General features: G+C 48.4%; 2 protein-coding genes and 1 long non-coding RNA gene across 8 annotated transcripts; 2 read left to right on the top strand and 1 right to left on the bottom strand.

Moving 5' to 3' along the window:
• Nucleotides 2–5,009, bottom strand: LOC8068947 (hexokinase-5). Its single transcript, XM_002440059.2, has 9 exons — nucleotides 4,414–5,009; nucleotides 3,063–3,213; nucleotides 2,793–2,975; nucleotides 2,350–2,424; nucleotides 2,008–2,163; nucleotides 1,751–1,849; nucleotides 1,527–1,657; nucleotides 801–882; nucleotides 2–717 (listed from the first exon to the last, which is right to left on the bottom strand). The coding sequence occupies exons 1-9, from the start codon at nucleotides 4,710–4,712 to the stop codon at nucleotides 370–372; spliced, it is 1,524 nt and encodes a 507-aa protein (XP_002440104.1). The 5' UTR covers nucleotides 4,713–5,009; the 3' UTR covers nucleotides 2–369.
• Nucleotides 6,339–6,921, top strand: LOC110430073. The gene is made up of 3 exons (XR_002447278.1): nucleotides 6,339–6,540; nucleotides 6,652–6,741; nucleotides 6,829–6,921. It is a non-coding gene; the product is annotated as an uncharacterized LOC110430073 (long non-coding RNA).
• Nucleotides 11,965–14,390, top strand: LOC8083001 (protein IQ-DOMAIN 14). 6 transcript variants are annotated; one of them, XM_002441360.2, is made up of 4 exons: nucleotides 11,965–12,070; nucleotides 12,415–12,758; nucleotides 13,260–13,418; nucleotides 13,513–14,390. In XM_002441360.2, exons 1-4 carry the CDS (start codon nucleotides 12,019–12,021, stop codon nucleotides 14,152–14,154), a joined length of 1,197 nt encoding a protein of 398 aa, XP_002441405.1. In that variant the 5' UTR covers nucleotides 11,965–12,018; the 3' UTR covers nucleotides 14,155–14,390. The 6 variants fall into 6 exon arrangements, with proteins under 6 accessions (XP_002441405.1, XP_021302919.1, XP_021302923.1 ...); XM_021447244.1 differs by having other exon boundaries at nucleotides 11,972–12,070; nucleotides 12,412–12,758; XM_021447248.1 differs by having other exon boundaries at nucleotides 11,972–12,319.

Genomic DNA, 17,017 nt, shown 5'->3' with positions numbered 1-17,017 from the left:
ATGAAGAGAACAAATGGTCAAATTGGATTGTGTCCTCCTCTTTATTACCAAAACAAAAAAAGGGTTAAAATTTTCGATTGGTTTACAACACCATACAAGGAGAAAAATGGGCAGAACATGAATGGCATTGTTCAGCTTCCATTTCCATGCTCCCGCCGTCCAAACCTTATGCCATTAGATAACCTCCAAACTCATTGGTTCTATACTAGCTATATCCCGCTGCAGACACTTATGTGCATCCACAGAATAGCCAAGAAAGGAAGCCAAAAAATTCCCCGAGGAGAGCTGGAATATTAGGAATGTTTGAAGGGGGCAAAAAAAAGAAAGTGAGAGCTACACTCAAAGTTCGATCCACGCCCGTTTTCAAGACTAGTGACTCTCCCCATACTGGGAGTGTGAGGCTGCAAGAAGAGCAGCTCCAATGCCAGAGCCATCATTGGCCAGCTTGGCAACCACGGAGGAAGAGGCCTCTTCGCCGAGCAAGTCTGTAAGAGTTGCTTCTACGCAACTGCTGAACTTCTTGTAATGTTCATAGAGCCCACCATCCAAGGCAACTACAGTCCTTGGCATTTTACCGCCACTACTTGGTACTTTGTCCCGGCCTATCTTCTTCAGGATGCTATATATACCTGCAGCTGCCAAGCGTGCTCCCCGCTCTGCAACAAGGTCACAGATGTGGCGAGTAATGTATCTTACTTCCAGGGAAGTATCTGCGACCTGAACATGAAAGCAAATATTTCATAAGTGACCAATAGGCATTGACGATTTATGATAACCAATTTGGCACAAACAAGTCATACCCCAACTATATCCTTCAGTTTAGCTCCAAGAGTTTTGAGGTCATGCGAGGAGTCATGATGCATGGCTGACATATCTGGTGTCCTGTGATACCATAATGAATGTATTCATAAAACATGTCATACATAAGAAGTTTCAACTTACTAAGCATAAAAGAGCACAGAAGAGCTGGTGTCAGAAAATGTTAAGCGTCACACAAAGATGATGTTACTAATGGCATGGGGGGTTCAACATGCCTCAAATATGCTATAGAACCTAATACATGTACCTGGTAAATACATTATTTCTCCCTGAAGCAAGCTGTTTGTAGGCACACAATTTCTAGGTATCCAAAATTTGCAGCATATAAGAGACCATGTTTATTGCAACCAATTGAAACAAAACAGAGTCGACCAAAAATATTTTATCATGTCACCTTTGGATATACCGATGTGACATGCAACTTGATAAGACTATCATGTCACCTTTCGATTATTTACTGATTTGACATGCAACTTGATAAGATACGCAACCCCCTGTCTGTTCAAGTACGACTTTATTGCCACAGACTAAATATTATCAAGGGAAAAATCAAAACTCTAGATGTCATATACGTTACAATTCAATGCCCATGATCATGGAAGCTGAGAAAACTCTTCACCAGCTCAAGCTGGTTAGCTAAGTAAAGAATACAAACAACTTTTCCACGCCAGCAACGTAGCAAACAGGCATAGGACAAGAAAGCATACCTCAATATAAATGGCTGCTCCAGCTTAGATGGAACAACATCCCCAAATAGAGAAGCGTCATGTGCCAACTTCAGTAAAATTCTTCGCACAATCTCTCCCAGATACATGCCAGAAATCATTTTTTCGTATATCTGTTGGAAGCCATAGTAAGTTATCCACATATATTCATGCAGTTATCTAATAGAAGACAAAAATGGGAATGTCAACAGCCTGGGCAACAATACCTGCTCTCCAGGGTTCAAACTTTCAAAGTCCATGGCTTTGTCGTATTCTGAAAGAGGAAGCTTGTCGGATTTGAAGCTCCCCCATTCTGTATTAATTACCTAGAGCACCAAGAGTAATTTCAAGGTTACATGCTTCTCATTTCTCATGTGGGTGAATTCCATAACAGCGAATATACAGTGCATTTCTAATGGTGTAATACCATATGATGGTTTCATAAAACTATGATATTCCTAGTACAAGGAATTCAAGTACTAACCATGTTTCCAGATTTAGGCAGTAACCCAGTCCATTTAGGAATTGCATTTGCATGCTCCACATATGCTGCATTTGTACCAGTACCCAATATTACGGCTGCAACTACATCGTTATCCATATATCTCCCACCAGCCAATGTGCCAACTGTATCATTGACCTACAAAATATCAATACTCAGTCTAAACATTGGAGGTTTAAAGAAAAAGCCTCTGAAAGAAATGTTTTGCATCATTTAACATTTTTGCCATTCTATCAACAGAGAAAAAGTTCAAAAAACATACCATCAGGAATTTTACAAAGATATTATGCAAAAAGTTCAATAGTTTAACTGGCAGCTACTTACCAACGCCGTAACTTTCATATCTAGCCCCTGTCTCTCCATGGCTCTGCTCAACTCAGAAACAACATCTTCACCAACCTGAGTCAGGGACAATCAAATACCCAAATCAAATAATTATTATTCTTATGACACTTGACAACTAACACAGAGTCACTACTCTATACTAAACCAAACTCTATACTAGAAAAAATGTAGGAGAAACTACATATCATTTCTTTGCATAAGGCAAATGTGGTCAGGATATAAAGCAGTACAACCTGGTGCTATGCATAATGCTACATAGGTACCCCTAATCAGGTTTATGAAGGAAATATGGAAGAAATTCATGTACTATTAAGAAATTTCACTTTTTTAGGCAATAAGAAATTCTAATTTGATCCCACCTTACTGAACTACAGGAAGGCATTTAATAGATGGGGTTAGGTAAAAATGTTTCGAATTTTTACCGTGCCGTTGATGGAAAAGCCCTTTGTCCACTTGATGAGTGTTCCTGATGATATTGATGTTTGGTTCACCGGGAAGGAAAAGGTGAAACCAAGTTCTCTCAGTCTACCCTCTGGGAGGTGGAAATCTTCACCTTCAGTATCAACAAATTTAGCCAATGCAGCAGCAATGAAATCAAATAGTTCCTGTATCAATAATTCAAGATACATAAGACAAACAATGTTGAAAACACACAACTTCAAGAAACTAAAAATAGAACAGCGAGTACTCACCATGGAAGTCCCAACCATCAAATGCGGTGGAATGGAAACCTCCTCATACTGTTGTTTGACAACACGTTTCTCCCTTCCTCCTAGTTGGACTCGCAGCACACGGAAGTTGGTGCCTCCAAGATCCAGTGCATAAAACAGCCCATGTTCATCTCTGCAGAAGCAAAACCGATATGATTGCTGAATGAAGTGTAGCCCAAGTGCTAGAGTTAACATTCCGCACTCAGGAGTGCATTGCCTTAACAAAGTGGTGGTGGTAGAATCATTAGAGCAACTCCAAGAGCCTCTTTATATCCTTCCGTATTGATAGCAATATATACTTTGGTGAAAGAAAAAGAAAACTCCAACAGCCCTTCAATTAGATCTCCAAATATTGTCATCATCTATTCTCAGTTTCTCACTAGCCAAAGATGGAGAGCAGCGATGGTTCTCCAAGGTGCGTACAAAATATAGAGAAATGGTTAGAAGGTGGAAGAATATAGAGAGGGGGTTTTTATTCAAACGGCTCTCCAAATGCGGATTTAGAGAATGAAATTAAGAAGGCTCTTGGAGATGCTCTTATATTTAATAACACTTAATTTTCTGGAGTTGACTAACAATTTTTAACTACAATGCTTCTTGGGATCATAATCATTTTACCAATTTATTGCACCAGATAAGCTCAATTAGTATATATAATAAATGCACAAACTGCTAAAATAAACCACAAGTCCTGGAACAACACATACATATTTCTACAGAAGCAATATAGATAGAGTGGGACTAAATCTAATATCTAGAGCCTGCTTGGATTGGAGGGTGCTCAGACTCTGGAGCTGCCTTCTGCCTATGCGAGGCTCCAAGCAAACACTCCCATAAGCATATCTGTGCCATAAACTGGCAGTTACGCATGAAGGCCTCAGAATTGCAATGCAAACACAGTACCCAGCTTGTCAATTGTCATCAGAATGCTTAATGTACCAAAACGGGTACCATCCTCATTGATTCCTACAGTCCTACAAATATCGAAACGTCATGCGAGAAGCGAGGAACATCATATTTGAGGTGGTATTCCTAAATCGCTTAATCATGATTCATGACAAGCGCAGCCTTCCCGTAAAAATCACAAGGAATCAGCAGATCTCTATCAGTTGGGCAAAAGCCATTCCATTGACGATTCAAAAAGTTTCGCTAGGCTTACGCGATCAAGGACGCGCTTTTGAGTCCAGATCACGTCCGTATGTGCCCTTTTCCCACCAGAAGCCGGCATGTCTCGGATCACAAAGCTCACGGCCCAGATCACAACCCGAAGGAAAAAGAAAGGCAAGGAAAAGGAGATGCGAGATCAGACAGGGAGCGGGGGAGAGCCCTTTACCCAGTGGGGAGGTTGTCGACGTAGCTAATGAGCATCTTGAGCTGCGAGTGGATGTCCCCGCGCAGGCCGCGCTCCATCTCGGTGACCATGGCGTCCGCGATGCTCCGCAGCAGCGCCGTGGGCGTGGCGAGGCTGCTCTCCACGTCCTCGATCACGGCGGCCGCGCGCCTCTTCCTCTCGGCCTCCGCGGATCCCAGGAGCTCGGCATCCCGCTTCCGCCTGCGGTGCGCCAGCGCCAAGGCCACCCCGACCGCCGCGCACGCCACCACCGCCGTGCCAACCACCACGGCCTTCCCCATCGCCTCGCCGGTCCTGATCCCTACCTACCTCGCGCTCCCGCGGCCTTCGAGCGGGTCGATCCGAACGCCGCCGCACGAGTTTCCGCGCTCTGGATCCGAGGCCAGGCCAACTCCAGCGAACCACTTCCTCCTCCTCCTCCTCCTTCCCCGTCCGTCCGCGTAGGAGAAGAGGAAGACGGGAGCCACTGGCACGGGCGTTTTTAACCGGTAGACAACCACCCCTCGTCTTTCCGGAATTCACGGGTCCACCCTCGGATTTGGACGGCCACAATCCGCTTCGCGTCAAACTGGACGGTCCAGATCGGAGCGTGAGGTGAACGGATCTGGGGTGGTTGTCTAGTAATATAGGCTACGCGGACGAGAGGATATTTGGATATATGTGTTAATTACTGGATTGGTATGAGATTAGTTGGAGGATGGAAATAGATAAGCGATTGCGCTCGGCAAGAAATGTCTCACCAAACAAAATCGGTGGCGCGTCGTGGTAGCCAGTAGACACTGACGGGTGGTTCCCACAATCACGGGGCCTACATATCAGAGACTGCGGTCGTGGCTATGAGCCCAAATCAGAAGGCAATTAGATGAGGGATACCGCATTGAAAGCGGGGGTCTCATGCCCACGTGGACGGCCGGGCCCGGCGGAGATTCCGGACGTGAGGACGGGATGTCTCGCGGGCCTGTTGGAGATTCGTGTACGGTGCAGCCATCCACGCGGCGGTTCCAAGGTCAACGGCGCAGCGACTGTCCCCGGTGGACGAACAGCTCTTCTTCAACCATCGCTCACGGGCCACGGCAAACACCACCGACACATGGGCCGTGCAAACCCTAGATACGGTGAATACATTTTGGTGATATCTCCCCCCCCAAAAAAAAAAAAGATTGCAGTGGCACCACATGTTGTGCCTGTTCCTGTGTCGAAAAGGAGATAAAGAGAGATGAACATGGATACATATACTGTATACTCTGAGCAAAAATGGCAAGCTTCCTAATCAAATAAAGAAAGGCGCCTTTTTGTTGGAATGATTTCTTTTACGGTTGTTGCACAAATACAGGGGGTTTAGCTTCAGTGATCTTTTAAGATGGCAAAACGTGCCTCGTCTTTTGGGATGATGTCTACACGGAGATCGAAATGTGTGTGGAGCCAAATGTTTCTTGAGTTGCTCTTATTTGCCAGTAATAGATAAATCTATTTACACAACGCGAACGAAAGGGATATGCACTTGGGCCTTGTTTAGTTCTCAAAAAAATTTTTGCAAACCCCGTCATATCGAATCTTTAGACGTGTGCATGAATTATTAAATATAGATGAAAATAAAAACTAATTACATAGTTTGGTCGGAATTGACGAGACTAATCTTTTGAGCCTAGTTAGTCCATGATTGGATAATATTTGTCAAATACAAACGAAATTGGTATTATTCACATTTTCCAAAATATTTTCCAAGTAAACAAGGCCTTGATCTATTTTTTCCACACATGTCCTTGTTGGTTGAAACTTTTCAATAAAATCGAACCCTTTGGAGCAGCTATGTTAGGCATTTGATCAGTCCCGGTTCGAGCTGTGCCCCTGCACTGGGCCCTCGAACCCAAGGGGCCCAACTCCGTGCATGAGAAGGAAAGCCTGCTTGACAAGGGAAGTCTGAAGCCGTCCGCTACATCCAGTGTCCGTGAAACCGCATCATTGCACCCTCGCCGTCGCAGCAACCTCGCCGCTCCATTGCGGCCTCATCGCGACTCGCGACCTCGCTGACAGCCGGCCGTAGCCATGTGATTACGGACGACGCGAGTGACAAGTCCATACGTGAGGTGTTTCAGACTTTCCATTCAGGTACGTATGTTTGTCCAATCGCTCTTCCTTTTGTTGATTTGTGCCAGTTTCATATATTTAATCAATGTTTAATTTGCCTTTTTCTTCCATTTCTATTCTTTACAACACCAGATTTGAGAGGCTTGTGCACACGCTGCAGCTAGGGCAGTGTCCGACCTTACACTATTTAGTGAATAATTGTTATCTCAATTTCTCAACTAGGTAATGTACTAACTCTGTTGATTTTAATGTTGAATCTAGCATGGCATAATTTGGGTAAATTACTTATTAATTGTTCTTAAATTTCAGTGGTCTCATGTTCCTAGAAAGCAAACATTTGCCAATGAGAGAAGAAAAAAGAAGAAATGGACAGAAGAGTTGATACACAATGGTAGAGACGGCAAAAGGTAACATTTATGATTTGTTTGGTAAGAATATTCTTTTTATGGATTAGAAAAATTGTTATTTTTATATTACAGTTAGTATATTAGAGGGCCTATCTTTATAGCTCCGCTCCAGGTCACCAAATTGACAAGACCGGGCCTGCATTTGATTCAACTAGCAAATATGACTAGTGGTCTTATATTTGGTGCAATCATCTCTTTTCTTCAACTAAAACATATAGGCTCTTTTTTTTTGTGGGGGGGGGGGGTTCACATGAGGCCAAAATCCAAAATAAAAAATAATCATTTTTTGCTAAAAAAATTTATATAATGCTTAGGTTCATTTAAAGAAATGATAAACTAAAACTCAAAAATTTTTGGACAGAAGGTGAACTAAACAACCCCTTGTTGAAACCCCTCACAAGACTGATTAGTAGAATGTACTAGTCTCCGTGTAGCCGCCGGCGCTACTACCTCGTCGCCTCGTCGGTCGTCGCTACACGCTAGTGCTCATGTTGCAGCCATGGCCTGATCGACCGATCCTACGTCGATCTGAAGGAGCGTCGCGTCGTGCTGCCAACGGGAACGGAGGATGAAAACGAGGCCGATCTGCTGTTTATTCTTTGGGCTGCCTAAACTTGTGAACTAGAGGCCCAACTGCTGATATGTGGGCTGGTCTGTGTTGGCCCAAGTCGTGACTTGCCCAGGTGGTCAATACCGAGGCCTACTCTCGTACTGGTCCTGACGTCCTGTATGTACTCGACTGAAAAAACAAACTTACTGCTGAACTTTTTCTCTTGAAAAAAAAGAATAAAATCTATTAGAAGGCATCTTTTTTGCTCAAAAAAAATTAGCAGACATCTTTTTTTTTGGGTTGGGGGGGGGGGGGGGACCTATTAGAAGACATCTGCCTGGCGAAGATTTTCATCACAATTATTTTCAATAAACTGCAAACTCACTTCAGTGTCAAAGTCAGCCCAATATGCAGCTATGAATGAAGATAACCATTGTTAGAGCTTAGAGGGATGTGAATCCGGTATGCTGCTCGCATGTTAGGAAGCTCTAGACGACTAAATCAAGCTATTATGCATGTAATGGACACAGTTGGTATGATGAAATCAAGCATTGCTTCTCCTAAATTTGTCGAGACAGAAAAAAAAACGGCAGCCATATTGTTCTTTGTTTATTTTTTGAATGGCCAACTACAGATATTTAAGGTGGCTTGATTATATGTGTTGCTACTTTTTTTAAACAACCATAGGCCGTAAACCTCTTGAATGCGGCTCAATGCTGTGCAGGGCCACACGCCCCACACCCACACACCACTGGTTCGTTCTCGTTCGTTCGTTCGTTCATGCGACGCGCATGGCCGGTCTTCACGACTGAACCGCCCGCTGCAAGCCTGCAACACTGCACGTCTGCACTGCGCTTTCTTAACGGAAATGGATAGCCTGTCCGGTGCAGTGGGGTGCTCCGGGCGCTGCACTCGGCAGGGCCCCCTCTCGGGTTTTGACTGAACGGAATTGAACGCGGCGCACTCCGCTTCCGGCAAATTGCCCAACCGTCGTGGCAGGTCTAGTTCTACATTTGTACTTGAGCCGAGCCGAAAATGCCTCGCAGTCGCAGGGCAAGCATGCATGCAACGGCCGGGGGCGGGGCCGGGGCGCCGGGGCCGGAGCAGGAGTGCGAGCGGCAGCGGTCAGCGGAAGTGCAGAACCGATGGAATCGAAATCGAAGCGGGACCAGGCAGCAGCAGCAGCAGCAGCAGGACCGGACCGTGTTGCGCGGCGTTTATGGCCGGCCCGCACGGCACGGAAGGGGCAGAGATCTCGTAGCCGAATCAATTCCCAGTCCTCAAATCGACATTACTCCACCGTGACCGTGATGCTGCTCTTGGCTCTTGGCTAGCCATAGGATCGATCAATTCGCAGCCGCGTATGCGGTATGCCCTCCATCGTGCAGTGCACTGCTTTGGGGCACCATGCATGCACATGCAGTGCAATTCGCAAGCCGCGACGCTCTCTGCTGCCATGAGTCCCAAGTGAGATGGCCCGGTCGGCCGGTCATACGTGCCCGGCAGCACGACGATAAAGCGGCCCCGGAACCGGCGTGTGTGTGTTTGTATTCATGGCGAACTGCTTCTGCTGCCATGAATCCCAAGTGAAATACCCCTGTTCTGGTCCCCGGCGGCACACGGTGAGAAGTGAAAAGGGACACCGAAACCGGCAGGTCCACGAGGAGAAAACCACCGTGACGCCGACGCGGATCACGGGATCAGACGGTGCCTTCCAGCTCCGGGGACCGGGGACGACAGTCACGACTCACGACACGCGGGGATACTGATACGAATACGATACGACGGTATACCATAGGGAGCTGTCTGTAGATCTGCACTTCGATACCCGTACGTACTCCTAGTACTAAGGCCAGTCTCAATGGGGTTTTATTGGAGTTTCATGCACATTAAATATGCTGATGTGGCGCTATATTAATGAAGATAGAGATGATAAAAGTTTCATGGGAGTAGAGAGAGTTTTATCTCCATGAAACTCATATGCACTGTTTCCAAAATATAAATGTGTTGGAAACTGTGTCATGAAACTCCCATTGAGGATGGCCTAAGGCCTTGTTTAGTTCACAAATTTTTTTTGTTTTTGGGTACTATAGCATTTCGTTTTTATTTGACAAACATTGTTCAATCACGGAGTAACTAGGCTTAAAAGATTCATCTCACAAATTACAGGTAAACTGTGCAGTTAGTTTTTATTTTTGTCTATATTTAATACTCTATGCATGCGACCAAAAATTCGATGTGATAAGAAATTTTGAAAATTTTTGGAACTAAACAAGGCATAATAACTACTCTACGTCACGTGCGGACTTGCCAGGCTGCCTGCGGGCCCCGCCGTACAGTGCCCCCAGATTCTGCTCTTTGTTCCTTGTGCTCACCGGATCGCAGGTACTGCTTGTAGTCCTACGACGACCTCAATGGACCTGATTCCTCGTCGGAATGACACATCACCGGACGTCCGCCTCGGCAACCGCGTCGTGCCATTCTTTTGCTGCGTCCAGCCGTAGGAGACGCCGTAGGCCCTCGGTCAAAAGTTTCCCGCTCCGCCGCGCGTTCGCCTTTGCGTCGCGCGTTCGTTAGCGGCGGGGAGCAGCCGTCCGTTGCGCTCGCGCTGCGGCGACCGGCGAGGGAGGAGCCCTCGTGTACTCTCCGTATTTGTTTTGAATTTCTCTGCAGTATTTAAGCAAGCATCATCATGGAGCCATGGAGTACAGTACCCTACTACCGTTAAACGGCAAGCATCATCATCATCATGTAGTAGTAGTACTGCACATTTACGCGATAAGCCAACACATCCGCCCCGGAGAGGCATCGATCGTCTTCGCATCCGATGATGGGCTGGACAGCCAGCCATTATAGCGCATCACGCGTAGGCTTTCCCAACAATGTTCATGTACTACGAGGCATTTATGGTAACGCGAGAGGTTCTCGTACCACTGTGCTGCAGTTGCGTAACCACCTCCTAGGCTCTACAAGCTCTCGCAGCGTGGTGGTGGTCCATGATCGCCCACACAACAGAATAGCGCGCGCTCCGCTGCCGCCTAGCTTCCGCATCCGTCGACGGCGATATACAAATTCGCACACGAGCACATTTATTTGACCGGATCAGCGAGTGCTACCGAGTACTCCACCAGGCACCAGCCTCGCTGCAAGCCGTGCTACTAGAGTACACGCTGAAGGGCTGGGTAGTGTGGAAAGGGGCGAGGCTTTTAGCTCAAGGTTAGAAACTAAACTAACCCCACCCAGCGAGCCAACACCCACCGGAAAAGAAAGGTCGATCGGCGTCGTGGCCTCCCAGAAAGAAAAACCATTTGCCGGATCGGATCTTGGCGCGGGCTCTTGGCCGGACGCGGCCGCGCCAGCCAGCCAGCCGCAAAAGCCGCGCCCGGGGTGGGCGCCGCGCCGGCCCTCGGTCGCTCGCGGTGATCGCAGTCGCAGCCCGACCCTTTTGAGGTGCGAATGATTGCGGGTTCGCGTTCGTCCTGCCGCCTCGTGCCGCTCGTGCCGCGCGTGTTTTGAGCCGCGTTCCGGGCCCGGTGGCACGAGAGCCGGGAGCCGGCGGCTGGCCTCTCTCGCCTTGTTGCCTTGCGCTCCAGGGCTCCTCCTAGGCAACTAGGCAGAATCTTCCCCTCCCCTCCGCTCCCCGGCTTGCGTTGCGTCGTGAGAACTGAGAACACGCGTTTCGCCGCCGCCGAGTATCCGCTTTGCCCTCCTGCTTGGAGTGCTGCCTGCTACAGTGGGTTTCCTCTGCTCGTCTCGGTCGGTCGGTGGTGGTTGGCTCAAAAGTTCTCGAGAAAAAGGCTTCCTCTTCGGGGGCATCACGTTGTAGGCCTCACCAGTCACCACCCTTTTGCTTCCCACTTCCACTTCGGCCCTTCCCTTCCCCTCCTGGCCTCCCCCTGCTGCACTGGCCACTGGGGCCTTGTTTACTTTCTCAAAAATTTTGCAAAATTTTTCAGATTCCCCGTCACATCGAATCTTTAGACGTATGCATGAAGTATTAAATATAGATAAAAATAAAAACTAATTGCACAGTTTGGTCGGAATTGACGAGACGAATCTTTTGAGCCTAGTTAGTCCATAATTGGACAATATTTATCAAATACAAACGAAAGCGCTACTATTCATATTTTGCAAAAAATTTTGGAAGTAAAGGCTGTGCCCCTCTATGCACTGTGGCTCCCCTGCTGCCACCCCTGGGGCCTTGTTTAGTTCCAAAATTTTTTTGGGAAAACGACATTGTAGCACTTTCGTTTGTATTTGACAAATATTGTCCAATCATAGACTAACTAGGATCAAAAGATTCGTCTCGTCAATTCCGACCAAACTGTGCAATTAGTTTTTATTTTTGTCTATATTTAATACTACATGCATGCGTCTAAAGATTCGGTGTGACAGAGAATCTGAAAAATTTGCAAAATTTTTTAGGAACTAAACAAGGCCCCACTCGTTCTTCTCCCTTGGCGCTACTACACTTCTGCATTTAACTCTGCCGGGCTCTGCGAGGGACCTTCCCTACGCTTTTGGCCTCTCTGTTCGCTCCCCATGTTTCTTGGCTGCAGCTGCAGCAGGCCTCCTCTCTGCCCTTTTTCTCCCGGTGAAGTGAAGCTTCTTTTCTTGCCTTGTTCAAGTTTCTCATCGCCCTGTTTTTATTTCCTGCCAAAAGATTGCAAAACCTTTTTGTTTCTCATCTCAAGTTTCAGATTGCAAAACCTTTTGTTTCGAAATCCTTGTTTTCAAAAGATGCAACCTTTTGTTTCGACCAAGGATTGAAAACTCCCAGCTAGGTTTTGGTCCTCTGCATCCGCACATCAGTCCCGAGTTGATCTTCGCGAGTTCCCACGCTGTAGGAGTAGTTCTGTTTCTGTAGTCTCGTTGCTTTTCCTGCATCCATCCATTCAACGCTTGCTTCTCTCTCTGACGCATCAGTTCCTGCAGCAGCTACGAGGACCATGGGCCGCGCGATGAGATGGCTCAAGAAGGTGCTCACCGGCAGCAGCAAGAAGGAAGCGGACTGCAGGGATCGCAAGGCACACAATGCCGCCGCGTGCGCCGGCGGCGGCGGCGGCGGCGGTGTCGGGCTGGGCCCGCCGCCGCAGGCGGAGAAGAGGCGGTGGAGCTTCGCGAAGCCGAGGAACAGCGTGGCTGACTCCGGCCGGAGGCCCTCCTCCGTGACCGCCGTCGCCGCCGGGGAGCTGCTGTCGCAGGTGCGCCCCTGCAACTGCGGCCAGGAGCGCGAGGTCGAGGCCGCCGTCGTCATCCAGAAGGCCTTCAGAGGCTACTTGGTAAGTTGTTAGTATATTGCCCTAAAACAAATCCATTCTTTCTTTGTGCTTATGATTATGCGCTGTTCAACTCAAGATTTAGGTGGTTTTAGCCATTCGTTTGGTTTCTGTCGTCGGTCCAGTTTTTCAGTACCAAGAAATGAACGGATGAACAAGTGGGCATGCATGAATTTCGCAGATTCTTTTGCGTTTGCATTGGACGAGAGATTTGACTTCACTAACCGCTGCAAATCCATGGCCGCTTTGCTGCTGCTGTTCCTTTCCGTTGAGTCGTTAGCTACTGCTCATTTGTTTAATCATCGCCTTCAGATTAGATTATTTCCAAACCCTCCCGATATTCTTGTTTATTTGCTAGAGTGCTTCGTGAACCGCGCAGCGTGACGCACCTAGTCGTCACCCCAGCTGTTTAATGCTCAATTCTTTTTTCGGTTTCCTATGCGACCTGCAGCGTTCCGATGTGACTGTAAAAATTTTGAATTTTTTTGCGACCAACGTCCGCAGGCTCGGAAGGCACTCCGTGCTCTCAGGTCGCTCGTGAAGCTGCAAGCTCTGGTGCGTGGCTACCTCGTGAGGAAGCAGACCGCCATGACGCTGCGCAGGCTGCAGGCGCTCATGAGGCTCCAGGCCAAGACGGCGTCGTCCCGGAAATCCGTTGAGCAAGTGAGGACTTTGATAAGCAACAAATAATACCAAACGCATTTCAAAAAATGAGATCAGATTCTAAATTTTCTTCGTTTTTTTTTGTTTGCAAAAGGAGCGGATCGTTGCGCGCGGCGTGAAGCCACTGGCCGTGCCTGCGGTGCACCGGCGGCGGCTTTCCGACGGCGGGGACACCGGGTTCGATCGCAGCCCGAGGATCGTGGAGATGGACACGTGCCAGCTCCGGTGCCGGTCGTCCCGGATCACGAGCCGGTACGCCGGCGAATACCAGCAGCCGGGCGCCTCGCCGCTCCTCCTCTTGCACAAGCCGTCGGCGTGGCGCCGCCTCCATGAGCAAGAGCTGGAGCCTCCGCACCCCAAGACAACGCACAACACGCCGCGCCTCAGCGCGTTCCCGGGCTACTACCTCGGGTCGCCGGCGAAACCGGGGCGAAACCGGGACGCCGCCGGGAGCAGCCCGCGGTACATGGCGGACACGGCGTCGTCCGTGGCGCGCACCCGGTGCCAGAGCGCGCCCAAACAGCGGCAGCAGGGCGAGCACGCGGGGCAACAGGAGCAGGCGGCCGAGGCGAGGCCCAGCGTCGGCCGCTGCGGGTCGAGGAAGCAGGCGCGGTCGCAGCTGCAGGCGATGGACAGCTTCAGCTTCAAGAGCTCGGAGACCAGCCGCAGCCGCGTGGAGGGATCGGAGGTGAGCGACGAGGTCACCAGAGACTACTACCTGGACCGGCTCTGGTGATTCTGCCTTTACACCGAGTCACCCGACTGGTCTAGGAGAAGGAAGGTTAACAATTCGGTACATAGTATTAGTATTATTATTAGGATCAAACAAGGTGTAGATCATGGTGAAATATAATACCATGATGTGCTAGTTCGACTACTACCAATCTCTACTGCCATGGAGCTCGAGTATCATAGTATGTATGGTGTCATAGAGAAGTCAATAAATTGTGTTCTAGCACTACATTTCCACTACAACATGTGACCATTTGAAAAAAAATGGAAAAGAAAACAACGACGAAAGCGCCTCACCTGGCGAGAGCATGCATTTAACGAACTAAAAGTTTACAAGATTTTCCATAACATCGAATCTTACGGCATATACATAAAATATTAGATATAGATAAAAAATAATTAATTGTACAGTTTATCTATAAATTGCAAGACGAATCTTTTAAACCTAGTTACTTTATGATTAAACAATGTTTCTAAAATACAAACGAAAGTGCTACAACATCAAAATTCAAAAAGATTTTGCATCTAAACAAGGCGTGAGTGCAGCTGTGAGCTACTGTACTACTCCCTTCCGTCCACAAAAGAGTCAATTCGTAGAGTTGGCTTAAGTTAAACTTTTTAAACTTTGACAATTTTTTTTTAAAAAAATGCTAAATTTATAGTATTAAATTAATATATTGGATTTATCATAGAATATATTTTCATATGATGCGCATTTTATGTCATAGATGTTAAACTATCTCCAGCAGGATAGGCATAAGATGACCCATAGCTAAAATACGTGGTGCACAGTGTTTTTAGAGGGGAAAAACACTCTCCAACACCGAGTCACCCATTTTGCGTTGCCTTCGACGTGGAAGGCAAATATGTGTCTTCTCTCGTTCCTTTGCATCTCCACGGTTGGAGTAGGCCTACCACCATGACCGGAGCCCACTCGCCCGCTAATCCTCGTCGTCGTCGTAGACGTCGTCCTCGTAGCCGGAGGCGCAAGTGGAGGTCGGAGATGAAGACGCGGATGTCCTTGGCACAGACGAGGCGACGACCTTCAGCTCAGAGGTGAGGATGGTCGCAGGGCCGCGGATCTAGTGCGGGTCGAGGCGGCGTACGCGGAGGACAGTGACAACTGTGGTGGTGAATGGCGTGGGGTCCAAGCTGGGCCTGGAGACCAAGGAGAAGAAGCTTGCTGCGGCAGCCATGGTGGCCAGGAGGAGAAGGCTGGGGTGGGTGCAGGGGGAAGAGGAACTCCGGTAGGGGCTAGGACAGGTCCGCGGCGGGGAGCAGGGCGCGGCCGGCGGGGCGAGGCGAGGTCCGCGATGTGCCCATGCGAGCGGTCGGAGTGGCTCGGGCGAGCGGCTTGAGCGGTTTTTGCGTGGTCTGTTTTGCGGTAGCTGTTGGAGGAAGAAGATTTTGGGTGGGTTATCTTTTCACTGTGCATGACCTATATGATAGAATGGGTCTCTATTTTGGGTTTGTGTTTTTGGAGATATCCTTACTCTTTTCTATAAAGAGCATCTCCAACAGTTTTGTAAACTTCACTTGCCAAATTTTATGATTTGGCAAGTTTCTAAAATATATAACAAGTGAGATTTTTTTCTATGTCTAACAATTTGCCAACGAGTTTGGTAAACTTAAAAAAAAGGCCTATAATCAACAAGCGTGCGAGAAAAGCAGCCCGAACAGCTACATGCGGGCGCGACGGCAAATTACTCGGTTGTGCGCAAATCCGCGCACGCATAAGAATTGATTTTTTTATTTCCACTGCTAGTGATTGCTTGCTACTACACCGTATAGGTGCAGCTTCAATACTGCTGATACGTAGAATCTGATATCGACGTCACTTGTGGCTAGTAGTACGGAGTACGACGTGGAATCTGACCGTACTAGTATAAATGGCATGGAGATTGGTACGAGTTCGGCATTGGCAATGGCAATGGAGATCCTTTGAACTAAAGACAAACAAATGTTGTGGTTGTCTGGTACGTACCGTCGTCCTTCATTGAGCTATGGATCGCAGATCGTTTAATGTTGCCGTGCCGTGCCGTGCTCTGACGATGTGAAGTGTGAGGCAAGGATCGTGAAAGGATCACTACCACTTGGACTCGTACTTTGAGCTTGGCCTGCGCGCGTGTACCGGGAAATCTGTTGAGCGTCGTCTGTTAGCTTGTTTTGGCTGCAAGAGTTCGCAAGCAATTCAATGCCGCTGCACGTTTGGATTTGTCCAGTTTCAGTACCCGAATAGGCGCTGCACTGGAGATCAGAGAAGAACGCTACTCAAAGCTAAGCTGCGCGATTAGTCGATTACAGCATCCAGACACCCGAAACGACAGCGTCACATTACCGAGCACTATCGAGCAAAGTAGTATTATATCTGTGCTTCTGCCGCCTCGCAATTCGCCAAGCTGTCGCCCGTGCTTCTGAGGCCATTTTGGTATGACGCGTGGATGGATTCGACGCCGGGGCCGGGGACTCCGGCCGGGGCACAGGCACATGACCCGGCCAAAAGACTTCGCCGTCGTCGCCCGTCGCAGCAGACGCAGACGACACCACATGACCTGCAGCTGTCGATTTTTGTTTGAGACGACGGCGTGACTCGGAGGCGTCGGAGTTGAGATTTGTTTGCGTCTGCATGCTGCTCGTGCTCTCGATCTGGATCGATCCTGCAGCACCCGCCCTCGACAGCCCGGCGTGGCCCGATCTGCCTGCGCCTGTGCAGGCGTACGTACGTGCTGGCCGGCCTGGGGCAAAGCTCTGCCGCGCTGGCGCTATACAATCGTGTACGCAAGCTCTTGACGACTGTCAGTGAGCGGCCTCGGAGTCAAATACAGTGCTGACCTGTTAGTAGACTGTACACATCTCAGTTCCACAAT

The sequence above is a fragment of the Sorghum bicolor genome, chromosome 9, assembly GCF_000003195.3.
Source record: "Sorghum bicolor cultivar BTx623 chromosome 9, Sorghum_bicolor_NCBIv3, whole genome shotgun sequence".
NCBI lineage: Eukaryota > Viridiplantae > Streptophyta > Magnoliopsida > Poales > Poaceae > Sorghum > Sorghum bicolor.
This window is presented reverse-complemented; position numbering and strand designations above follow the sequence as displayed.